Source organism: Anas platyrhynchos, chromosome 2, assembly GCF_047663525.1.
Source record: "Anas platyrhynchos isolate ZD024472 breed Pekin duck chromosome 2, IASCAAS_PekinDuck_T2T, whole genome shotgun sequence".
NCBI lineage: Eukaryota > Metazoa > Chordata > Aves > Anseriformes > Anatidae > Anas > Anas platyrhynchos.
The window spans coordinates 7329932-7355790 of NC_092588.1; the positions used below are offsets into that span (position 1 = coordinate 7329932).

The following is a 25859-nucleotide window of genomic DNA, read 5'->3' on the forward strand; positions in this document are numbered from 1 at the left end:
TAACTTATAGTACATCTTTGTCTGTTGATTTCTGAGCAGAAATGTGTTGTAGAATTTCGCAATTATTTTCACAGATGGAGAAGGTCATCAGAGAACCTGCAGTTGTTTCAAAGATGTAATATCTACTTGGTCAGTGTGCAAAATCACTGTTCTGTAGTAGGGTTGGCAAAAGCAGAATTTCCAGAACTTTGTTTAACTTATCAGATTTCTGAGCAGTGAAAGGAATTATTTGTCCATAGATTGAATTCTATAAATATGATCCTTAATTTTGTATTAACAATGTTTTTGAACAAATAAAATTAATCATTTATTAAGTTTCCTTTTCCCTTTTGGGAGCCAGATAACTGCTCTTCTGAAAATACAGTTTTTTCATTTCAGTGGAAAATAATTAAAGTTGAGAATGCAGGAGTTTTCTGATAATGAAGACATTGGAATGAGATTAAAGGGAACAGCCTTTAATTTTTTTCTGTGGTAGACATTGTCATCTTTGACTTTGCATCCTTCTTTCTCTTCCTTTCCCTACAGAGTATTCATATTTCTTGTACTACCACTAGTTCAGTGCTTGCTTTCCAGATACTGACCTGCTGTGTAGGGTATAAGAACAGTAAAGGGGCTTCAAGCCTATGTAGTAGCTACCAGGCCTTTGCTTCTTACCGTAGCTCTATCATGAAGAAAGCCATGCTAGTGGCTGCACTTTTCTTCCATCCAACCACCCTTGCCAGCTCCATTTCCTAATATGTGACCCATTGTGTGGAGTCTTACCTGTGGACTAAAAATAAAAATGGGAGACCTGCAGATTTGTTATCAGAATGCAAAAAGATGACATTTCTTCTAAAATGTTGTGGTATCACACTGGGGAAAAGAATGTTCCTTTTGGGAGACTGAGGTAATTAGGATTTGCATTTGGAGTTGATATACACAAATGCAACTGAAGTTAATAAAATTTTTCCTAATTTTGGGGTAATATCTTCTGAATCTGGGTCACAGCACAAACAGATCAATGTGGATGTATTATGCAGAATGACAAGGTACGTGTTTCTGAGCTGCTTGGTTCAGCAGTTGCAACCTGCCACCTAACTAGCCTCTATCAAGTTTCAATTTACCATATTCATAGACCTGAAAGCAATTTTAGAAAATTATTCATGTATTCATATAAGGGAAAAAGACCATTCAGACCCAGTATTAAACAAGTCCTTTGAAATTAAAGGACTGTAGACAAACAAGAAAAGGCAGGAGAACCTGCGAATGGATGGGTTTGGAAACAAATTGAGAAGGGAAACTAACAAAGATTAGCACCTAATGAAAACTGTCTATCCCTATTCATCTTCTTGTGTTCTGCCTCTTCTGAATTACTGAGCCCAGAGTGAATTATCTCAGATGTGCTCATCTTTTATTTTCCACTCTCATCACCTGGTATATGACTGACTGCATTGCAGACATTCCAAATACCTCTATTGGAAACACCTGCAGGAGTGTAAACTGCTCGCTTCTGCTCTAGATTCGTAGAGTGCTCAAAGAATAGAAGAAACAGGCTCCTGTGAGCAACTGTCTTGCCAGGGACAGGCAGCAGCATTTCTGGGTTATCTTGGAGATTAGGATCAGTCAGGATCAGAGAAATTCCTTGGTGGGGTGGTGTTTTGTTTTGTTTAAGTGAAATGACATTTCACTTAAATGAAAATGTGAAATTTTATTTCACATGAAATGAAAATAACGTGAAAATGACATTTATTTTGGTATTTTAAAATAACAAAGAAAAATATATACTGTAAGAATTTGATGCAGTCTGCATAGGGGATAACCGTTATGCAGGTATTCCCTTGCTAATTTTTTTTGCAAGGTCCTGCCTACTGGCTCATTTGATAGATTCCTTTTTTAGTTTAATTTGCTCTCTAGTACCGGGACAGTCACATACATTTTTTTTCTACAAATTGTTTATTTTCTTGTTACTTATTTTCTCTGCCATCACTTGCTTTACATTCTCGGGAAGATGTTTTTTTCTGCTTTTGTTCATGTAGCAACTTGTGCAGCATGTACGCATGATCCATTTGTGGCCCCTGTGTTCTATTATGCCACTGCCACCACTCTAGCAGACAGTAGCAGCTGTCTTAAGAAAATGTTAGGCATAAGCTGTATAATATTTGTCTGCAACACAGTAATGCACACATCAGATTTGGTATGAAATACAGATAAGGTGTGTCATTTATCGGCTCTCTATACATTGCCAATTAATTTTAAAGAATTGTGTGAAAATTAATTTTCCTGAGCTTTGATACCAGTTCGCTGATATAGAGTTACGTATTATCAGTTTGATTCTATGCTTCCAGAGTTGTTCTTTAATTGAAGTCCCAGTAACAAAAGTGGCAGCTTTAATTAATCTGGTGTATTGTTATAACAGTTGCAGTATCAAATAATGTGGGCAAGTCCTCTCTTTAACAATGGTGTTTTTTCTAATAATACAGATTAGCATGGAATGAGTATTTCACTTCATTTTCTCTAACCGATAGTATCTTTGTCCTAATCTGAACCAAGGTATTTTGCTTTTGTGATCTGCAGAATTTTATGCCCACTAACAGAGAAACTTTTTAGTATTGTTCAGAGACCAAGTATTGAACATCTGCTGTAATACTGAAGTCTGGTGAAGACTTGCACTAGATGGAGAGCAAAGACGGGAAATCCTAGAGGAATAATAAGTGTCAGTGGAAACACCCTTGTAACAGAGTGTAGTTATCTTCTGTTTTACCAAAATAGAAAGTTTCTTTTCACCCGGTAGAATGCGAAATGGTAAATTTCCATTACTGTAAAACCAAATGATTTTTCTAATCGCCTTGTTCATAAAAGACTATGTGCAGTGAGAACTCGGTTTATAACCAGCTTATGCGAGTATGTTTGAAGCATTTGAATGTGACGGGTAAGAGCCATCACTTGCCATCTGGTGAAGAAACCAAGATCTGACATTTGACCAAATGACTTCCATAAGAAAAAGAAGTAGAAGCTTTTAAATCTCGTGTATAAATCTGAACACTTATGGTTTCATCATGCTCAGTTTTTGTTTTTCTTTTGTCCTTTAACCAGTAATGATGCATACTTACTAACCATTGTGCTAAATTCATGCTATTTATCACTTTGTAGGTAAGCAGAAAGTCTAGGTTTACAGTTCTGTATGTTAATGTAAACAGCAGAAACCCTAAAAAGCAAAGGTAGTTGGGTGCAGATGGCATGTTGTTAACTCTTCCTGGTTTGCTTTAACAACGTGCCAGAAAACTTAATAACGTTTGCTTGAAACTTGAGAAAGCTAGAACAATGGTCTTCAAGGAGATACTTTTTTTTTTCAAAATCATGAAAATATTTCTCTGCTGTGCATGTTAAATATTAAGATTTCACTGTTGTTTATAAGCACTTGCAAAAGAAAACAACTACCAGAACTTACTGAAAGAGTACAATGGTGCTATGGTTTGGGGTTGGATCCTGAAGGCCAGCAGACCAGGGCTTTTCAAGACACCAGGGAACCAATATTTAAACCTAAAGCTTCAAGCCCCAGTCCTCTAGATTTTTTGAATATGCATACAATTTACATTTGAAGCTGCAGCGATGTGTAATGGAGCAAATATTAAAAACAGTCTCTAAGGAACTCTATGATTTGAAATAAGAGTATGCAGAGTACCAAAGTATTTGTTTATATTTATTTAATACATGTGATAGGTGTTGTTTGTGTTGGGCCTGAAGCAGAACGTAAGTCATAGGCACCCTTGGTCTTTAAAGACATTTTCCTTGGAAACTTGGAGTCATCTCTGTGAGTGCTGCTTAGTCTGAGTTTCAAGCAGAATCATGAGTGTGGGAATGATTCTGCACAGGCTGAAACATCCCCTAGTTTTTACAGTGAGCTTGCTTGTGGCCAAACCAAAGAATGGGCTGAGGTCGATCAAACTTAAGTACTCTGTCATTCACTGGAAAAACTTTTCCCTTGGAAAATGGCTTTTGTTAGCAGAGCAACAGCTAGCAAGCACAAGTTCTTGCCCAGGAGATAAGTTGTTATTTACTTTGCAATTTAAGTTCTTTCTGTTGCAGCCTGGCATCCTTTAACATCTAGTTCCATAGACTTTAAAACCAATACCTTCTATGTGGACCTAATTATAGAAATGAGACAATATCTCAGACAGATGCAGGCAGCTGCATGTTCCTGCTCCTTTCTATTTGGTCTGTAGTAGAGGTTTCCTAGGGAGAGAGTTGTAGAGGGAGGGAAAGATGGGGGAAGAGCATTCCTGCAACATTGCATCCATCACAGGGAAGCATGCAGGCAGGGAAGCAGGATTGCTAAAACTATCCAGGTAGTTGAATTGCTCCAGACTCTATTACCAAAATTCCATCATCCAAAGTTGTCTTTTAAGCTCTGTAAGAGTACACCTGCTTTGTTTTTGTTTTTTTTCCTTTACAAAGGGGTCTTTACTGCCTTGAAAAATACTTGATATAAAAATAATCAAAGGATTTATTTTTGTTTCCTTGTAGGTGGCATTAAGTGTCCTGTTTGCAGTTTTGTATATGGTACAAAATGGGAGTTCAACAGACATCTTAAGAACAAGCATGGCATGAAGCTGGTGGAACATGATGGGGAGACAAAGTGGGAGGTAAAGCACAGTTGCCATGGCTTTGACCTTAAGATTTTAAAAAGTTATGTAGAAAAAGTTAAGAAATATTCAAAAATATGTTCTTGACTCTATAACATCAGGAGGTCATGTGGTGTCTCATTTCCATTTTGAATGCATACACTGCTGTCACTTAATCTTGACTGCTTTCATAACTGGTAGGAGTAACAATGTTGGAGGGCTCTAGTCCTCTGCTGCACAAAGAGCAAAAGTTTTAGCAAAAAATCACAAAACTGAAAAAACTCAGTGTCTTTACTATATGCCAAATATTCATTGATGTTAGTTCAAAGATGCATGAAGCTGTGAGGTTATACTGAATTAATGAAAGAAACTTATGACTCGGTCCAGACAATGTTGGAATATGGAAGGTTAGACCTGAATTTGTAAGTTAATTGGCTAAAAGATGGTATTATATGAAATATTTAATTATATTAAATGGTATTATAGAGAGTAAGTCTTCCACCATTTATTCTGTGTTTCTAGTTTCAGTCCAAAGCATGTTGGAGTCACAATATCAATGATTAAGATCAGAGCTTAAAAAATTTAAATTAGACCTTAGAAGTTAGGTCAGGAAAACAAAGCAAAACAATAAAACAATCAAACCACCACCTGGGTTTTCTCAGTTTGTGTGGGGTAGTTCAGCTACCTTAATCAGCCATAACATTTTAAGCTGTAAAATGGGTAGCAGTTCGTTTTAAAATGAAAACTGTTACTCTAATAAAGCAAGGTTGACCGTAGATGAAGAAGCTGTGACAAAACCACAGAATTATCTAGATCTTATATTAAAAATCCCAGTTAGCATGCTGAGTATGCTTGATTAGGCTATTGTTGGTGTCCAGTGACAGGGAAATCCAGGAGTTGCAGTTGTCTGATCTCCACAGTTTAAGACCCATTCTGGATTTCAGGCTGTCTAACCCTAAGCATAAGCATAATTCCTGATTGGGAAGGGCCATCCTGCAAGTTTGTGTTCAACAGCTCTTCAGTATCCGTGAACAGAGGGTAAAATCCTCAAAACTATCACAGTAGGTTCTGTATGGACATTTATTCAAAGATGAAAGGGCAAGTATTTTAAAATGTATCCATTTGCATTTCACAAACTGTTCTACATCCACACTCCCAGTTGATGCCCAAACATGAAAAAGTAAGAGGGCTCCAAGGATTCGAGCCTGTCTCTGCTATTGGAACTGCTATAAATAAAAAAAGTCCCATCGGAGGAGAAGTACATGTTAACAGCTTGTCTTGAAAAAAACATGGTTATGGAAAAGATATTTTTTTCTAAAATAAAATGCCATTTTCAAACGTAAGAAGCATTTTACCAGATCTGCAAAGACAAGTCAAAGACAAGAATTACAGCCTAATTTTGCCCAAAATGTCTTTACTAGACCATGACACAGCAGAAGTCTGTTATTAAGTATAAAATAACTATGCAACAGAAATGAAGTCAAGATCATTTAGTGTGTTGAAAACAACTCTTGGGGGAAAATCTTGAAGAATAAAACTTATCCCAACTTCTAGATAATATTTGTCATGAATTGTGTTTACCCCTGATTTCTGTAACTCTTGTTAAAATAATTATTGTCCAAAATTCATTCCTTTAAACTCATAACTTCAGTTCTTCTTTAATTTGCTAACAAAATTGCAATTCTATGATTCTCTGATTATCCATATATTGACTTGGTTTTGTTTTCAAGTTAACTGCTGAAGTTTCTGAAGAAGCATCCACTCAGTATCTCCATATCACAGAGGCTGGAGAAGACGTTCAAGGCACTCAAGCTGCTGTAGCTGCATTGCAGAACCTTAGATATACTTCTGAAAATGGTAAATTACCTTTTTGGGGGTTGGAATACCAAATATGTATTTTTTTCATAAATATCCTTTTCAATATACTGGGCAATATGTGATATTCTGTGAAACTATTAAAACAGATGAAATTTGTCATCCAGAACTTATTTCTGGGGGTTTTATATTTTTTCTTCAAGGGTAAGTAATGAGAAGTGACCATTGCTTATGAATTTCTGTGTCCTTAAGTCATTAATACTTATCACACTCTACTTTGCACTTTATTATTAGATGTGTGGAATTTCCTGCCTGTATTATTGAATATATTGTGAAATCAGCTGTCTTGGCGAAGTAGATGGTGTGTATCTAATGGCAATTCCCTTGCTATCATTTTTCTTCCTGCTTAAGTCAGCCAGCCTGCAGAAGTGACACAGTGGAATAGCTCATTTACCGTGTTCCTAGGACAGTCCTAACAAACTTAATTGTAATGATGCAGAAAACAGAGTAAGCTGTTTCAGTATCACATTGAATAAGAACAAGAGAGGATTTAGATCATGATTACTAAGTCGGGAATAAGAAAAAGTAGACGAAAAGAAAAAAAAAATGTTCATGTTTCTGAGAGTGTTAAAACATCAGAGACTAGAATCAGTGTTCATATATTTTGAATGTATGAATAAATGCAGTGACTATCAGAAGATTGCATTTTGTAATTGTGAACTGTATCGTTCATACTACAAATGAGTTTCTCAAGCTCCCATTTTTATCAGAATTTCCAAGCACATTGCAGTTCAGTTATGCTACTGACAACTTGTGTGTATTATTTTACTTTAATCAGTGAGAATTCCAAATGAGTAAAAATATCTGGAGAAAATTTTAAGTTATTAATATTTAAATTAATGTAAGCAAGATCCTGGAATGTGCCGTACATAACAGTTTTGACTTTAAACGTGAGGCTGTAATTTTAAAAGTAGAACAATTTACTTTAATTCATCCAACTTAGGACAGTCTTCTGGTATATTCCCTTGAGGCATAAAAAACAGTAGTAGATTGTCTGAAGGCAGTTTTATAGGAAAAAATAAAGCAAGCGAACATTCTTCAGTTCTCAATTTCAGTTAGGAAGTCTCTCAGTTTCCTAACTCACAGTTCCTGCTATGAGTTGTACCCGTTGTTTGTTTAATCAATGTATTCCTTTAGATCTTTTTCAAATAGGCATAAAAATGAGCGGTGTGGTTTCACTTGCTGATTCATGCATTCCTCTGGCAAATTTGTTTTGTGAATACTTTCCTCCCATAGATCTATTATTAAAGTGTCAGGTTATTGAGCCGTTTGAAATTTATAGACAGAACTGTGAATCAGGGTTAAAGCATGAGGGGAAAGAGTGTCTCTGGCACATAGATTCACATCCCCTCAGAGCTGTTTTACGGTAATGATCTTATGCTTGCTGTCTTTCTGATAAGGTGAAAGACTTGATCCAACGGCTGTAAACATCCTGCAGCAAATCATTGAGTTGGGTTCAGAAACCCACGATGCCACTGCAGTTGCTTCTGTAGTTACCATGGCACCTGGAACTGTGACGGTGGTGAAGCAGGTAAGAGCTCTTCTCTTCTCCAAAACAACGGTGTTTATTTTTGTATATTTGTTGTGAAATGCATATTGTTCTGCAAGGACTAAATTGTGAATGACTGTGAAAAATGTGTACAGAATTTCTTCTCAACTAATTTTGGCTCTGTGTTGTGTGTACTTATGTTTATATGCACACGCACAGACATTTATACATCTATACACCTGTGTGTTTATGTGTATAAATTACACAAGCATCAGCATAAATACATAAAATGTGACTGGATAAATATATATAAGCATTTTCAGACTTTTTAAGATAGCATACCTGTATTGTGGGTCATCACTTAGTCCCACTGTCAAGAGTCAGGAGATCCTTGGGACAGACTTTTTCCAGAAACAGAAGAGTGTGGAGGGTTACAGCTTGTGTACAACTATGCGACTATATCCAGTGATGAGCCACCATCACTTTGTCTTTGTAGTGCTGTCCTGTGGCTAGAGAGACTTTCGGGGTACTAAAGTCAAGTAATATCGGGCTAAAGTCAAGCAAACGAAACTTATACTCAGTTTGAGTTCCTCCTGTCTTTCTAATGAGGGGTGCAACACAAGCAGTTTGCAGGCATGAAACAGCTCTGAGAAGAGGATTTACAGATGCTCCTTAACAGCAGTTGCTTATGTGAGAAGCCAGTGTGATCACCCACACTGGGGAAAGATAAAGAAAAAATCAAGTGAACTGTAGTTGGTTGAGCAGATACATAATTGATTTTGTTGTTCCCAGGGAAATTGTGCGAGACCAGATGATATAGGTCAATATTCTAAAAAAAAAAAAAAAGACTTGTTAATTTCAGGCTTTTGCAAGGGTTCTGTTTGTGGGAAACATGCTGGATTCAACTGATAAAGAATTAAGTGACAGAAATTATGGTAGGCAATATAGTTTCTTTTAAAATGAGACAAACCTTACAAGATACTGGTAGAAGTAACTTTAATATATATGTGTACTGCACAGGTTTTACTAAGGATATTTGCAATGTACAGTGTTACTAAAGCATTTTAGAAATTAAGAACGGAAAGATACACATAATTACCAAGTGAAGGTGAATCATTTTCAATTTGAGATGGCTGTTGAGTATGAACATCAAGCCCAGTATTTCTTCCTCACAGGTGTCTGCTAATTTTGATGCTGACATTTTGTTTCTTCCCATTGTGTTCTCCAAGCTATGTTTGTTCTGCCAGTTTCATTATACTTCCCTAGTTTATTATCCCTTTCTACATTCTGTTTACATTCTTTGATTTCTCAGGGTCCCCGCACTCAATGTGGTTGATGCATCAGGGAAGGAAAGTACATGAGAAGTCTTAAACTCCTGAAGGGTTTAAGTAGCTCTTGTTATTTAAATGAACCAAAAGTGTGATTGTGATGAATGCCAGAACTAACTTCTGAGTTCAGTATTTATTTATTTTTTTCAGTATTGTAGATATTAAATTCGTGATAACTCCCTAGAAGTGGAAAGTCCATAGTCTGTGAAGACAGTGTTCAGATGATTGTCACCCAGATGTGAGGGAGACAAGGCAGAATTTTAAGGAAAAGCATTTTGAAATGTTACTTTGCAATACTTAGCAGGTATTTTGCTTAGAAACTATGTAAGAGTTTAGGGGATTTTTCTCTAATGTAGAAAAACAGATACAAATTTGGAAAGTAAATTCAGTCATTAAAGAGGAGAGATGTTCCAGTCCTTTTTATGTGCAAATTTCGAAGCAACTTTAACTGTAGTCACTGCCAATGTGTATGCTGTACTTCCATATATGACCTGTTTCAAAGGTTGAATGCAGCATCAGGCATTGGTGTTTGTGCTATCTGTCAGTATTACTGAAAACTGTTCTTAAAAATGTGTCTTTTGAGGCCCCTCTACTAACAGTCTAGGAGAAAGTGGAACCTAGGTAAGTGGCAGCAGTGAAGAAGAAATTACATTTGTGATACTGGAATGTTAAGCTTAAAAAAACAAACAACAGCAACAACACAACATAATTTAAAACATTCAGCAATTTTTCATCTTTCAAGTATGGAATCAGATCAATTTCTGATTCATCTTAAAATCTATCCTCTTCTTTGTTAGACCATCTGAATTTGTGGATAGCATTTTGCAAGTAAATATTCATATTACAAATTAATTGTCTGTCACTTTTAAATCCATATTTCTGACTTTGAATTTGCAAGCTGCTAAGCATTGATCACTGCTTTTTCCCTTGCCTTGTATACGTTAATGACTTTCATTGGTCTAACGTAAGCCCGGTATAAGCTCCACTCCTATGTCAAATCAAATATCAAATCCTCAGAGCACAGAATCTCTTTGCTGCATTTTCTTTTCCCGCTTTGAGTCCTGTTGCTATAAAATGCCGTTTTTCCCCAATTTGAAGTTGCAGAGAAGCAAAATCAGTCGGTGCAGAACTGAAGTATATCTCATGCTGAGCGATTGTGTGCTACCTCTGCTTACATCAGGTTTTACTAATGCCTTACTTAGATGCTCTGGGCATTGTTCCTCTGCCAACTTGCTTCTTGTGGCTACTGGAATGGCTGTGGCCTTTGCGACTTGTCAGTTTGTGTGTGCAGAAGTGTGCAGATCTGTGATTTTTCCAGAGGGCTATCACGAGGCAGGAGGCCTACTGACACCTGACTGGCTTCCTAGTTACCTTGAGTGGGCTTCATTGAAGTAGAGGAAGGGAGTTTTGTAGATTTTTTTTTATTATTATCATTTCACTTTTATTATTATTATTTATTTTTTATATTTCTACTGATATTTTATCAAACATTTGACCTATTACACAGCTCTAGTTACTGTTTACAGTTCTCTTCCCACCAGAAGATGGCTTCAGAATTATAGCCACATCCCTTTTTTTTTTTTTTTTTTAACTTCAGGGAAAATGTTTTTAAATGGAGTTAACATGACTGTAATCCTCTCCTATTTAGAACTGACAGCTTTTCTTTTTTTTCTTTAACACCAGGTTGCTTTCTATGGGTATCACTCACTTGTACCTACTACTTTGTCAGGTTTTAATTATGCTGAGTTCCTAATTGTTAACCTTGAGGTGATCGTAAGACATGTTCATATTTCACTTTCCCACTGGAAAATTTATTCCACACTCTATTCTGTGACCTTCAGCTTCACTTGTGGATTGTGAGACAAAAAAAAATCATTCCGGGTGTCAGCAATATATCAGCATCATCTGTCACTAAATTTCCACTCTTGTTCTTCAGTGGCCTCCCCGAGTCCTTGCTTAGCAGCTTGGCTCCATTTTTTTTCTTAACAACATTTATTGTTCTGGTTTTTATGCTGTTATGTGTTTTTTTTCTTTCCTTTAAGGACATACATAACCCATCATTTCTCACCTTCATCTCTCATTTTTAGCTGCCTTTACAAGTTATCTTCATATTTCTGTATTTGCACCAAGAAATTTCTTCTAAATCCTAAATTACTATATATTTTCAAAGTATTTTTTGCTCTGTATGTCACACTACATCATTACTGTCTTTGTCTACCTTTTCTTCCCTCCAACTTTGTCCTTACTTTCACCTATAAAAGTGCCGTTGACCCTTGATTCCTAAAATTGTGCATGAATCTAGATGTACCTATCAGTAACACAGCCATCTTCACCTTGAGCACATGGGTTAGGGGAAGTGTCTTCTGTGTGCAGTACTTGGCGTATTTCATGGCAGTGCAAGACTTCTGCCTGCAGAAACAAGCTTTGTTTTTGCCTGTAAGTCCTTCTCAGTACACTGCTATAAGTTGAGTGCATTTGCTGGCTCTGACTGATATCTCCTTTTTTAATTTCTTTCTGTTAAGTCACAAGACAGAAACATTATCATGTTTACAGTGTTCTATTAAATTATTTCCCTGAGATGTACGCCTTTATAAGGCATGTTTATTAGATCATGAATACAAATTATTATTGAGCTGAACTCAAGATCAGATTTTCCATTTGAAGCTCCCAGCTCCTGAATTGTGTTGAAATAATATACGTGTGTGTATATATGTGTATGTATATATATATATATATATATTCATATTCAATTTTGGCTTTGGAAACTTTATATTTGTTTTTCATAGGAATGATATTATAAAAGAAAATCCTTTGACAGTGTAACAATAAAACATCTCAGGCTGAATCAGGATTCATCATTATGATTTTAAACTTAAAAAAAAAAAGAAAAAAAAAAAGTAAAGTAGTCTTATTTAATTTGCGTTATGACTGGGAAATGAGAATTGGTGTTGGCTATGACCATGCCATGTATTTGAGGCTTTTCAAAGGTTCTGTCTGGAACTTGAAATGACTTTAGCTCCTCCTTGCCTGAGAGCCAGTATATTACCCTATTATCAAGATCAAACTTTTAGGTATCTAATTTGGGAGAAATCCTGTTGTGTGACAGCCATGCAAACATGCTGCCACTAAGGAAAGTACTGCACACGCCTGAGTGAATACCAGGATCCAAGTGTGAAGTTCTGCCAGTATGGGCTGAGATTGGCAAAAATCCACGCTGAAGCTTTGATTGCAGCACGACACAAAAAGTGTAATCTTGTCAGTTTGAATCCATTTTAGTTAATAGTAATTCAGTCTGGATCACTACAACTAGTGGTGGTATTTATTTATGGCATAGAATTTGAGTTGTTCTGAACTGCTTAAAGAAAAAAATGTAACAAGGTAGGGAAAATGTGAAAGCACAGAATTGTAAGTTTGAAGAATAACTATGAAAGAGGGTAATAAATGCTTAAAAAGACAGGAAATCTCATTCATAGTGGATAGTAAAAATGGACAAGAAATTGGGGGAAAAGCACTTCTGTAGGAACAGAGCACATAGCAGGGAGGAGGAGGGACAAGCATGGTAAAACAAGTTACTTCACTTCATGTGGATTTGACTTGTGACCTATTACAGATGCACTTTTGTCCTCACTCCATAGGGTGGAGACTGAATTGTTTGTGTTTTTGTTTGTTTTGCTAGCAGAGCCAGTCCATAGTTCAGTCCATTATTTACATAGGAGACCTATTTTCCTAGCTCCCAGGCAGAATAATTTAGAGGGCAATATTGGCAGTAGGGTGATGGTTGGACCAGATGATCTTGAAAGTTCTTCCAACCTTCATGATTCTACGATAAGCTAAGCATTTGTTTGTTTTAAACACTGAGCTTCTTTTGAAGAAACATTTCCCTCAGAAATGAGCACTCTTGTTATTTTTGCAGAACAAACTGTAAATTATTCTCTGGAGAGACAAGATTCAAGGTGCATTTTCTCGGTTTCATAATATGAATGTCTTTGAATGCTTGTTTCTCGAATCACTCTGTCTTGACAGCAACATCAGAGAGTTGTTCCTTTTTGGACAGTGTCCAGCATCTCTATTTTTTGTTAGAGTTGTTGCTTGTCCATTTCCAGTGCTTGTTAGCAGAAATGTGTAATAGTAACAAGATACGTTTTGTTTTAATTCATTTATTTTGCTTAACTGCAGGGTATATTATTTTTACCAAACCTCTTTAAAACAGAGGGTTCTATGTAGGGTTCTTTGTCCAAATTTATTTTTTTTCTTTTTGCCTGTTTATTGAGCAGAACAGCAAATAGTCTCAAAGTATACCATTTAAATTTAGTTGTGTGTTATCTATGTTTTGAACTATTTTCACATAGATATGGTTAAACAAGTGTTCTGCTAATTTGCTGGTTTTAGACCCACAATATATTTTGTATGTCCTACTAGAGCAGAGGTTATTGTCCTGGTTTAAGAAACTTATCAACAAATAAGAGTTTAAAGCTTTAAATCTTGTTTTCAATATTATTTTTCCTGTCTGAACAATCTATGGAGATCCATCTTCATTCAGAACAAATCCTGCCTGTCTGATATATAGAAACAAAACAGCTAGAGCAGAGCAGCACACTTTGTTCTCTCAGAGAGGAAACCAACCAAACCAAACAAAACAAAAACAACAACAAACAAAACACCCCTGAAAAAATCCAACAAACCTATGACAAAGGTATTGATCACCACCTCAAATCCCTCTACTTTTCCTTATTTTCTTATTCTTCTCAATAATATACCTGGGTGGCCACTACTAACAGAATTGTTTCTGCCTCTTTTCTTTGTAGCACATTGGCATGTAAAAGCTTTAGTCAAAAACTTAGGGCTTCATGTCCTAAGTAATATACAGCACACGTTTGACTTGCAGGATCTTTGTCTGTGTGGACATTTTGCAAAACTACATGGCTACTCTACACAGTCTAGAGATTGCATCTATCACCTAATTGTTTCCTGTGGCTGTAGAGGAATCACTTCAAGCTCACTCTGATGATCACTAAGGTGATTGCATTAATCACTAATTAATATTATTAGTCACTAAGGTGATTATACCAGTCTTTCTGCACAACTGGTCATTATTAATTGACTCTAGTTCAATCCGATGGGATGTAAGTCCTTCCTTTTATCAAGCCAGAAAGCTAGTGTCCTCTTCAGGTAGGATGCTCGGGCATCCAGGTGATGGGCTAAATGGTGCTGACTTGTTGTGCATGCTCATTTTTATTTGGGTTCTCATTTTATTCGCTCTGCTAAAATGGCTGACCAAGCTGTCATTATTTTATGCTACAGTTACTTTGATATTCTTTCTTTCTGACATTCACAGGTGCTGCTTTGCCCCTTTGTATACACTCAGAACAATTTAAATATTACTTCTCTCTAGTCTGCCTGTCTTACAGGATGTCCACGTGATCTTCCTTTCTTTTTTGCCACATCCAACAAAGCCTTATTTTCATTTCCAAGACTTTGTACTCCTTTCCGACCTAGTGTCCTGTCTCTCGTTAGCTGTTGAGATTTTGACTCTCACCTTTGATCAGTCCATGAAGATTTAATTGCTCATTATTTTTTCCAAACAAGTTTCTTAACGCCTTCTTTCATATTGTGCTTAGTTATGTGGATATTTAATGAAGAACAATTTGTACCTCATTGTCTTCTCTCAATTAGTCTTCAGAAATACGATGACGCCAATTATCTCTAGTTAGGCAACTGGTCTGTTGATACTGCTGCTTGTTACACAAAGGTATTGCTGCCTCATATTGTACTCACCCATTTCCCTTCTTCTGCATCTGCTTACTGTCTCATGTTTTATATTGAAAATATAAGTCCTTTGGGGCACAAAATACCTTTTTTCAGGTAGAACACCTGATACAGTCCAAGTCCTGGTCTAAAACACTACACTAATATTACCAATAAAGAAGAGCAATTGGCTGTTGAACGCTTTCTTGTTTTCTCCCATTCAAAAACAACACTGACCTTACTGTCTCTGTAGCTTCGAGTTGCAGGATTAGGATGAAGTGTATTCCTGAAAAGCATGGTAACCTGTTTTCAACCTGGACTTCTAAATAACTTGCTCTGCAGAATAAATATATCAACTCTTTCACTAACCAAGCAGATCTTTATCAAGCTTAGGAAAACACTGGAATTTCATGCATTTCACCCTTTATTTTAGTTCCTTTCATCATTTTATTCTGTGATCTCTTCAGGCTCTGGTAAAACCCTACCATGGCAACAGCCACTTTCTTCAAAGTGACAGCAGAAGCAACACACAGCAAAGATTACACATCAGCTTGAAGATGATCACAGAACAGAATTTTATAGTATAACACACCTTCAAAAATAAGCACCTAATAATATTAGCATGGCTGTCATGTCAAGGGCTCTTGCATATTGTACCTCAGCAACACTCTTTGTATTTTAACCTGGCTCTGATTTGTGCCTACTTGATGCTGGGTTCGTCCAGAAAATTTGCCAGTACGTGCAGTTCTCTATGGGTTGATAATCAAGACCGATGTTCTTTTAGAACATAGAGCACTTTATTGTTTAACTTGATGGTGCCAGTAAGGGGAAGTTTTATTTGGGAAGGATGTCCCTGCTTTCTTAGCTTCTGTGGAGTTCTTGTCACCTGTATAACATCCAGATAAAATCTCCTGTCAACATTACTGCCCTCTGTTAGAGCTCTTGAAATGGTGGCAATGTTGCCTTATTTCCTCAGAAGGAAATCTATAATGATACAGAGTTCTGCCAGACAGGGGACACAGCCAGTCACAGCCCCTCTGTCAGGGTGTATTCGACCAGCCAGTGGCTAAAGATTCTTAAAAATCACCAGTAGGAAGATTTGTTTGCCACTTTGCATTTTTTTATTTTATGCAAAGCGAGTCTTGCATATTGAATTCTCCTATTGTTCTGAAACTATGGTGTGCCAGCTTGTCTTTGTTTTGTAGCTCTCTATAGAGATTCATGTGATCAAATTACAGCGTTTTTCTGTGCATGTCTGTGTGTATTTTTCATATATCTATACATAAACTTGAATAAGAAAGGATGGAGTTCAAGTTACCAAGCGTCACCAAACAAAATGAGAGAGTCCTGTAGGCAGCGATGTAAGCAGGCACATCACATATCCAGGTGCTCACTGGGATCTAGAAAGCTTATATCCACTTTTCCTTTTCAGCTTTTGTGTAGCTAATATGTAAATTTTCTTACTGTGGTGTCTTACAATATAAATAGAAGCAACTGTAACCTAGTGTAAGGTTTTGAATTCCTGCAAAATCTGTGTGATTAACTTTTTTTTTTCTTCGTGGCAACCTGAAAGGCAGCATTCAGTCTGAAATCAAGGGAGAGATTCCGCAGAGGATTTGGGGTCAAGCCTAACAAGGCTGTTTTAAACACGATGGCTCTGGTACTCCTGCTGACTTCAAAGAAAATTGAAGATAATCATTATTTCTGAGGATGAGCTCCAGAATAAAGAAGTAGCTTTAGCAGCAATTTACTGTACATATTTCATTTTTCTACTTTTCAGGGAAGGGAAGAAGCATTATTTTCCTCAATGGCTTAAATTAATTTATCTCAAAATAAAAATGACTTGCTTGGTTTTAGAGGAAGAGGTTCCTGTAAGAGGTACCCACTTTTTGTGTCATTTGGATGGCCCTCAGATATTTGCATTTAGAACTTTAGATAATTTAGAAATTCTGAGCTTTTTATAAAGACATGAAGGCAGAGGATCCATTAACTTTCATGAGAGGCACATTAAGCCAGTAAAAAATATTTATGCAGGTAATGAATTGGTTTAGTATGCCAGCTGTGTATGGCTTCAGATTCTTGCTGCCATTCTTTAGCAAAGGATAAGCTGCCAGATGCTTTTCAGCTGGCTCTCAAACAGAAAAGAGGTCATGGATGCTACTCTTCAAAAGATTTGAGATGCCAATAAAAAGAATTGAGTGTAGTAACTTCATTCATTCTGATGGCAGCTGTCCCACTGTTTCATCAAATTGAGGGATGTAAATTAGCGTTTTGAGATGATTCCCTGTGGAACGATCTAATAGGAACCAAGCAGAAGCATGTAAACATTGAACTGATTTGAAATGTAAATATCCAAAATAATGTGGTAATTTGTCAAACTAAAAGGATTACAGATAGCTGTCCAAAAAAAAGGTACTGGAAACTAGAATCCCTAGAAATAGGGGCATTAGTCTTCTTTACCCTGTATGACAAGGGTAATAAAACCATATCGATAAAGGTAGGTAGGGAGGTTAAATTAACTTTCTTTATTGGCCATTTTCATTTCAAAAGCATATAAAACTGAATAAGTATTAGATTGCTGCTATTGAATTGAATGAGATTCTGGTTTCATTTCATTTTCATGTCAACTGTGCTTTATTTATCTTCCTTTGTTCATTATTTATGTACACTCAAAGAACTATATTTGAAATTATTTATGGGTTTTGATTTAAAGTGACTAAAGTGAGACTGTACAAGATTCTTTTCAGACTGTGTTGTGCATTCTTGCTGCTCTTAGTAAATTTAGTGTAATTTTTCTGGCCTGAGGCACATTGTCAGAGGATTATGTATCATGCACTAACACAAGAGTTACTGTACAAGACATAATTGAAAGGCCAAATGATATTAGAAGACTCCTATCTGTGTATGTTTGAAGATCCCCAGGATCAAGGACTGTAAGATAATAATTACCTGACATTTTTAACTGCAGCTACCTACCTAAATCCACCAGAGATGAACCTTCTGTCCACTTTTTGTAACCTATATTAGTAGATCTTGTATGGATCCTTCCATTTTGAACAGGAGCTGCCACTTCAGCAAGTAGCCTCAGGAAAGAGGAGGGTGCAATTAAAAAAGGGGGAGTTCTGCCTGAATTAACAAAATTTCCCCCCCACTATAAGAAAAAAAAAATCCTAAAAGGTATGTCATCAAGAGAAGAAAGGTGTGTTATGTTTCTTTTTATGGTTTAGCCTGTTGCATCTTGAACAGAAACTCAAAGCTTCCATTAGTAAAGGATAATTTGGGGGCTTCCCATATTTTGTGTTAACAGAAATTTGTTTTTCAGAGGGTGGTTGCAAATTTTCTAGTGTCAAGACAAAGCAACCTGCATCGCCCAATTTTGTAGGATATTGAGCTTGAATTCCAGCAGGCGCTGTTTAAAATAACTTCAAATTAAAATGTTCAGGTACACTTGGTAAAAGAAACAGAACATGGAAAGGGCTTTATCCCTTTCCCATAGTTTTATCCGTATCATCTAAATCCTGTGCAACAAAGCCAGAGTCAGCATCAGTAGGTACAACTGTGCTGTTGCAGTAAGGTCAATGACAATGGTAAGATTCTCTTTAGAAGTTAAATCTTTCGCCAGTTAAAATCCACTTATATTTCATCAATGTACCACAGACATACTGACTTTGGGACCTCTGAATAATTTAACACCTGAACAGGCTTGTTATTGTTCAAGAAAAAGCTTTGTATAGCCTGATGAATTGAGTGAAAGTTCAAAGTGATATGGAGTCCTATGGGGTTTGTGCATCTCTGTAATCTTCTTGATCTGACAGATATTTTAAACGTGGAAGAAAAACGTTATAAGGAAAGTCAGTGTACAGCAACGGGAATGCTTGCTTGGAGGGAAAAAAATGAAGTTAAAAAAAGAGCACCTAGAAAATAAACTTGCAGAACTTCTTTTTCTCCTTCCAAGTCTTCAAGGAGTCAAATGCGTGCTTGGACACTTCTCTGTAATTTTCCCTACTGTTCCCATACCCCTTCTAAGCACCAATACTGAACTTCAGTGTATTTTTTTGGACTTGATTGTTCTAATAATACTGCTTAGAAAGCAGCACATAGAAATGATCTACTACATAGAAATATTTCATAGAAATTAAAGTTACTAATCTATGTAATATAGTAGACTTCCACGCTTTGGAATCTACCATGTTTGACCTGTTTTTTCAAAATCACTTACGACTTCAGTGCTGCCAGGAACACAACATATGCTGCCCTGAAATACAAGGTTTACACAGAAATCTAGTAAACCGATAATTTATTGATTCTCTGTTCTCCTCATATTACCCCTTGTGTGGTTATTGGAAGTACTGTGGAGGTTTGCTTTCTGTGAAGGTATGTCGGTGAGCCACCGATGCTGTCTTCGTGCCCTGTTGTTTGTGTAAGCTGGTGATTTATAGATACACTGGATGATGTGAAATAAAGCACTTCTGTAGAGAATATGACGTCCTGCAAATTCAGTAAGTTACTTTCTTACGGTGAGAAATGAATATGATTTATGTCTGCAAGCTCACTTCATAGAACGTTTGCTAAGCCTAAATGAAAGGGAAATAGGCCTTAATAAAAACTACCTGTTTTCCAAATGGGAAAGGAAGAGAGGATCTGATTAACCATGTGGTGCAGATGCAAGTGGGTCGGCTTTTATGCTCAAGCAAATAAAATAGCTTCAATGAACAAAGAGAGTGGTGGTGTACTGAAAACACTCAACAAATGCCTTCCCATATTCTTGCACGTGTAAAAATAGCAATCCCATTCTTTACCCAAAAGAACCTTATTTTATCATTAATATTTGTAAGAATGCATTTCCTCACATGACTTAGTTTTTGAGTGTGCTGTTGTTGGCCTGGAGCACTGTGCACAGAAATGTTGTCTGGACGGGGTGAAGAATTAAGATCTGTTCTTGAATCCTAGTGAGTACTGTAGTCTGATAATTCACTAATAGTTATTTTAAATTTGATACCAAAATATGTTGCATTACATTTTTTGACAGGAAAAATGTTTATTAAAAAGTCTGTTATTTTCAGTTGCTACTGTAAATATCCTTTCAATCATGTAAAAATTGCTGCCTTGTAAACCAGTATTAGGGAGGTATTTCATTAATGCATTTCACTTTTTTTTTTTTTTTTTAAATAAAAGTCCATTAAGTTTAGGTTACAATGAGTAGTGTTACAATGAATTTTGTAGTTTAACAAGCTTTAAAATAAATTAAAAAACGGGGGTTCTAAGTGTCTTTTCATGTGGTTTTAGACATATTCTCACATCAGTGATACTGGAGGAGCTGTTTGACTTCCGATTTATTTAAATAAGATTGGTTTTGAGTGAATGACTGGTGAGAGATTAAAGCTTTTCCCAAAGTCCTGTGTTTCTGTAGCTTCATAGCTCTCCATGCATGTAAATGAGACTCTGAGTTACTGCTTTCAGTATTTTGTATGGCTATATACTTGTTCAAAGTGATCATTACAAATTTTGTGTAAAACTGATATTTTCTTTCAAAACTGTCTGATTTCTAATTTCTGTGCTGTGTGTGCATTAATCATCACAGTACCAGTTATTTACTGGAAAGGTGAAACTTCTGTAACCTCTTCAATTTCTTCTTAGGTAAAAGAAGAGGAGCAGTCAGCCAATCACACTTTGATGATACAAGAGACTCTGCAGCAGGCTTCAGTGGAGCTGTCTGAACAGCATCACCTGGTAGTCTCTTCAGATGAAGTGGAGGGAATTGAGACAGTGACTGTCTATACACAGGGTGGAGAGGCTTCAGAATTCATAGTTTACGTTCAGGAAGCGATGCAGCCCATAGAAGAACAAACTGTGGAACAATCTGTGCAGGAGCTCTAGAGAATGGTGTTCAAAGGAGACAGCTGACTGATTTGCCAAAGCCAGAACTTTCATTTCTTTTCCTAACAATACCAAAAACAATCAAACTGCCAAATTTTCAGATTATGTGTGAGGTGAGACCATACTACTAGATCTGGTTGGACTGCATCAGTAATTTAGACATTATGGACAAAACTTCCTTGGATTTTTTTTTCCCCTGGAAAAAGTACATATTTTGAGGAATAAATATTCATCCTTATTTAAGAAATCTGTCATTTGATTCCTGTAAATATCCCAAAATATTGTCTGTTCAAAAGTGTTACACCACAATAAAAAAAAATATATATATCTATATGGGAAGCTAGAATGTCTCATTCCCATTCATCCCATCTTACAGATACTGAGTATGTGTTTGACTTAACTGGAAGCAGGGATTTTTTTATTTTTTTATTTTTGTAAAATTAGAAGGACTTCTTATTTTTGAGTATATGCTTAGAATGTGTTTGCAGAGTTGTGGACCTAACCCAAAGAAAGGCTCAACACTTAAAAATATTCCACAGATAGAGTTTCATTTGTGTTCGTGAGTTGATCATTTGGGAGATATTTAAAGCCATATATGATAATTTCGGGTACCAATAGCATAATTATTTTTTAAATGATTGGATAATGATAACTTTCCATCCCACCATATGATGAAACCAAATGTTTGTCAACTCAGTGAAATGGTCTTCTGTTTTTAAGAAAAAAATATATTCAAATGATTTGTAAATTCTATTAAAGATGTATGTTCATATGTTTTAAACAGATGTTTGTAAATATGACTGTGTGAAAGAACTTGTACAAAAATTAATATTGACAAAAATTTAGATATTCTTAATTATGCATGTATATAGTTCCAGATTTTTTCTCCATGAATCTTGAATTGTTTCTGATTTAATATTTTTAAATTTGAGCTATAAAAGTTATTAATTAATAACAAAATTGTCTTGTTTTCTTTTAAGTGTTGACTTCCCTTTCAAAGCTAAGTAGAGAATGCTGTTTTGCATTTGCATTTGCTCTGACAAATTATTCCTGCACTCAGTAGTTTCTAATCAAGAAAGTAGTGTAAAGAAATCTAGGAGGAATTTTTTGTGACTGAGCTTATTTATGGGCATTTTGAGTGGACAAGTGAAGAAAAGCTTTTAAATGCATTGATGAAATGCAGTGAGTTGGTTGCCTACCTCTTGTAATTCTGCCATTCTTTATCAATGTTATACAAAATCAGAGTGCAAACATTTAGTGTTAGTTTCTCCCTTATCTGTGGTGATAATAAATTTATATGTCCCGAGGACATTTGGTTTGTAGGACAGAGACCTTCTTGCCATTTACTCTGGGCCTGGTCACAAATATCAGTGTTGATTTCACTAAACTTATATAAAATGAGCCGTGAAGTGTTCAATAATAATTGTAACATAGAGAATAATGCACCAAACATACCAACTTGATTAATCTGCAACAGAAACTTGGTTTTGTAATTACTGCTTAACATTTAGTGTCGATATGCAATAACAATTTTCTAATATCTAAAAGAGAAGAAAACAGTCTCAAATGCTTTTCTTAGAATTTATTGAAAATAGACCATTTGCTATTCAACTACATTTGGAAAAGCATCAGAAAAGCGTTGTGATTGTATGTAGTAACAGCTGTGTTCTTAACATAAAACCTTTCTGAGTCAATTCAGCAACGTATTGTATTATTACCTGACTGTGAGGGGAAAATGGAAAAGTATTTTGCTATATATCATCCAAGAATTCTGAAGTAAATAATTTCCAGAGGAAGGGTTAGGGTGGTTTTTTAATTTGTTTTGTTCTTTATTTTAATTCCACTAAGTCATAGCCATGCATACCTACTGTAATTTAAGGCTTGACTTGCTTTTGTTATACAGCACTGGAAGTACCGTACTTCCTGCTGTGTTAGAGGAAGAAACTTCAGTTCATTTTACTAAATTTTACGAATTCTGACTTTAAAGCATAAATATTTGTGTTAATTTTCTATAACCTTTTTGTTTTAGAAATAACTTAAGCACCTGAATTGAAAAGTAACATATGATGTGTAGGAACAATTTCCTCATGGAGAGAGGGCAGCCAAGTATTGGAACAGGGTGCCCAGAAAAATGGTGTCCTCATTCCTGGAGGTATTTAAGAGACGTGTGATTGTGGCACTAAGGGACGTGGTTTAGTGATGGGACATGGTAGGTCAGGCTGATGGCTGAACATGATTATTCTGAAGGTCTTTTCCAACCTAGATGATTCTATGATTCTAAATTAGGAAAGATTTTGGACTGTGTTGAGTACAAATTCTTGTTGCCATAATTAGTATGATTTCATCTTTCTAGGATATGCAGTGGTAATACTATGAGGAGTGACTTACATTCTTCTTGAATGTAAGTCACTGCACTTCACAAAGTGAATATCCAAAGAATTATCTTTCAGAAGCAGGTTGCTGGAGGGAAGAAAACAGAGAGCTTTGTCCATACCAGTCATTTGTTTGGAGAGGCCCCAGCTGTTCCAATTGTCTTTTGTCTGAACTGGGAACCACTAAGAAGGTAAGAATTAACTCTTTTGCATGACAAGATCTGCTTCTGTTATCACCTAAACAGCACAGATTGTTTTCAATGTAGGTTCAAATCCTTTTATCCAGTTTCTTTTGTGAGGATTAGATGACCTTTCCTGTTCAGGGGAGACGAGGAGTTATGGCTTTTAGTTGAGTAGCTCCTAAAAATTATACATTCTTCCCCACACTACTAATTTTTATTAGCATTTGCTACTCTATGCAGTCTTCTGGTTTTCCTTTTTGACAACTGAGGAGTTATCCTAGCTTTAGGCTAACACTTAGCAAGTATTGCTCTTTGAAAGTTTATGCATGCGCAAATCGAGCAACTGGGCTAACTGATGTGCAGGGCTAAGAACACATCAAATGGTTCCGGGAAGGTGTTGAGCACAGGGGAGATAGGTCTTGGAATCGTGCAAAGATTTTAAAAAATGGAAGAAGGAAACTACAAATAATTTTAGTGGCATCGAGGTCTTATTTAATGAAAGGTAAGGGTGATGCTTGAAGCTAATCTCTGCTTGTGTTACAGAATGGAATAACATCTGTACCCCTGTGAGGGGAAAATGTGAAAAATGTGAGCCCTGCAAGGACAAAAGCCAGAAGAGAAGGCTTGGGAATTGGGTGTTCCAAGTCTTTTTGTTTTGTTTTGTTTTTTCTTTTTCATCCCTTTCTAATTAGTTATATCCATAGAGACTAATTTGTCTTTCCTTCGTAGAGAAAGAGGATGGGATCTGCCATTCGTTGGCAGATGGTTTGTTTTCTGTGGTCAGTTGTGGTGCCCCTTGATCCCAGCTCCATTGCTGGATATTAGTGATCGAGCTTTTAACCAGCTTTTGTAGCATCCTGGCTTACATGGAACTGCACCAATACAGGCTTTTTGCTGAATCTTTATCACTTACCTGGAAATTGCTCCTACAATGTTAAGGAATAACACTCCTCATGTAAATGTACTTGAAATAAATGCTTTTTGTGTCATGTTTTTAAACAAGTTTACAGAAATGACATTGCTGCAAGTTTGAGATTTTCAAAATGTTTTAATGAATTTCTTCAGAATAATCTCCTAAAGTTATTAAGTTTTGAGTTCTCACAGTACCCTGGCAATGCCATATAGAATTTAGTCTATATGAAAATGAAAATGCTTTCACGTTGCAATAAATTTGCTCACCATATGGATGTGTAATTTACAAATGTCAAACAAACCAAACCTTCATCTCAAGAATAAGCAAGTATTGTTACCACAGTAGAGAAAGGAAGAAAGTACAGGAAATAATATTGCAAAATACTCAAATTTTCAAAGAAATGAACTCTTAGTGGACAGAGAATTTGTTATGTAAGGGATCTTTTTGAAGCTGTGTTCAACTGCAAAATCAGGATTTGACTTTTGGCCTGAGCTCTTTGTGCCTGCCCATGGAAAAGTTTTGTCATTTGCTGCACCAGCTTGTTGAAGCTTCAGTGAGGTCCACGGAGATGTGGAAATAGACCCAGGAGGAAGTTTTAAGTACTTGGCCCTTCTGAACATCAAACTCTAGGGATAAAAGCATACCGAACACCCAAGTCTCGCTTCAGGAGAACTTTTTTCTCAAAGTTGCACCTAATTCATGGAGGTAGGGATGTCAACCACTCATGCCTTGAAAGACAGCGAGCCCTGCCTAAATGTGGGGTTTTATTTCTGTAAGAATAGTGATGTTCAACTGAGACCTCTGCAACTAGTAGTAATTGGAAAGAATATTGATTTTTATTTTGCTGTTCTTTTGATGTGAGAATAACGATGGTTGCTATCAGAGTGCATGTAGTAGAGTAGAGTGAAGCAGATGCTGTACACAAAATTACAGAGATTGTTTTTCTTTGGTTTATGTTTTTTTTTTTGATGCCACAGTACAGTTCCTGCCTTTTGTAGGCGTGTTTGAGCTGTATGTGAAATTTTATACATGAGTTTGTTTGCAGACGGCATCATTAGCAAAAATGCACTTTCTTTAGGTAATGCTGCTAAAAGGCTGCTAATACAGTCTTTGCTCCTAACATGACAAACTGCAGATGTTCCTTTCCCTTTTATAATCTGATCACAGGGAGGTTACTGAGTTGTACCGCACATGACTTGACAGCTTCTCAATTTGCATTTCCAGCTTTCACATCATTAGCGGACATCATTTCCATCAATAGCAGTGCGACTGCATTTGTCTTTTTTTTCTTCCTTGAAATGAGGACAACTTTTCATCCTGGAAGACTTTCATGTTCACTTAGAGTTATATTTTGGCACATCCTGAGAGCATCAAACTTGATATTATGACATGAATATGTAGCATCATATTCATCTCGGGAATAATTCCACAAGGTACAGGTAATTGGTTAGGTGATCTTTCATGTGTCCCTGCTCAA

General features: G+C 36.3%; 1 protein-coding gene across 3 annotated transcripts in view; it reads left to right on the plus strand.

Annotated features, from left to right (window-relative positions):
• ZFAT (zinc finger and AT-hook domain containing) overlaps positions 1-21887 on the plus strand; it is a 92850-nt gene extending 70963 nt beyond the window's left edge. For 2 of the 3 annotated variants that reach the window (XM_072034287.1, XM_072034288.1), the window contains exons 13-16: positions 4504-4622; positions 6332-6458; positions 7877-8007; positions 20676-21887. In XM_072034287.1, the coding sequence (XP_071890388.1) occupies positions 4504-4622; positions 6332-6458; positions 7877-8007; positions 20676-20915 (617 nt within the window). In that variant the 3' untranslated portion in view covers positions 20916-21887. The remainder of the gene's footprint in view (positions 1-4503; positions 4623-6331; positions 6459-7876; positions 8008-20675) is intronic. The other variant, XM_038174961.2, reaches the window with a different exon arrangement.
• The last annotated feature ends 3972 nt before the right edge of the window (positions 21888-25859 follow it).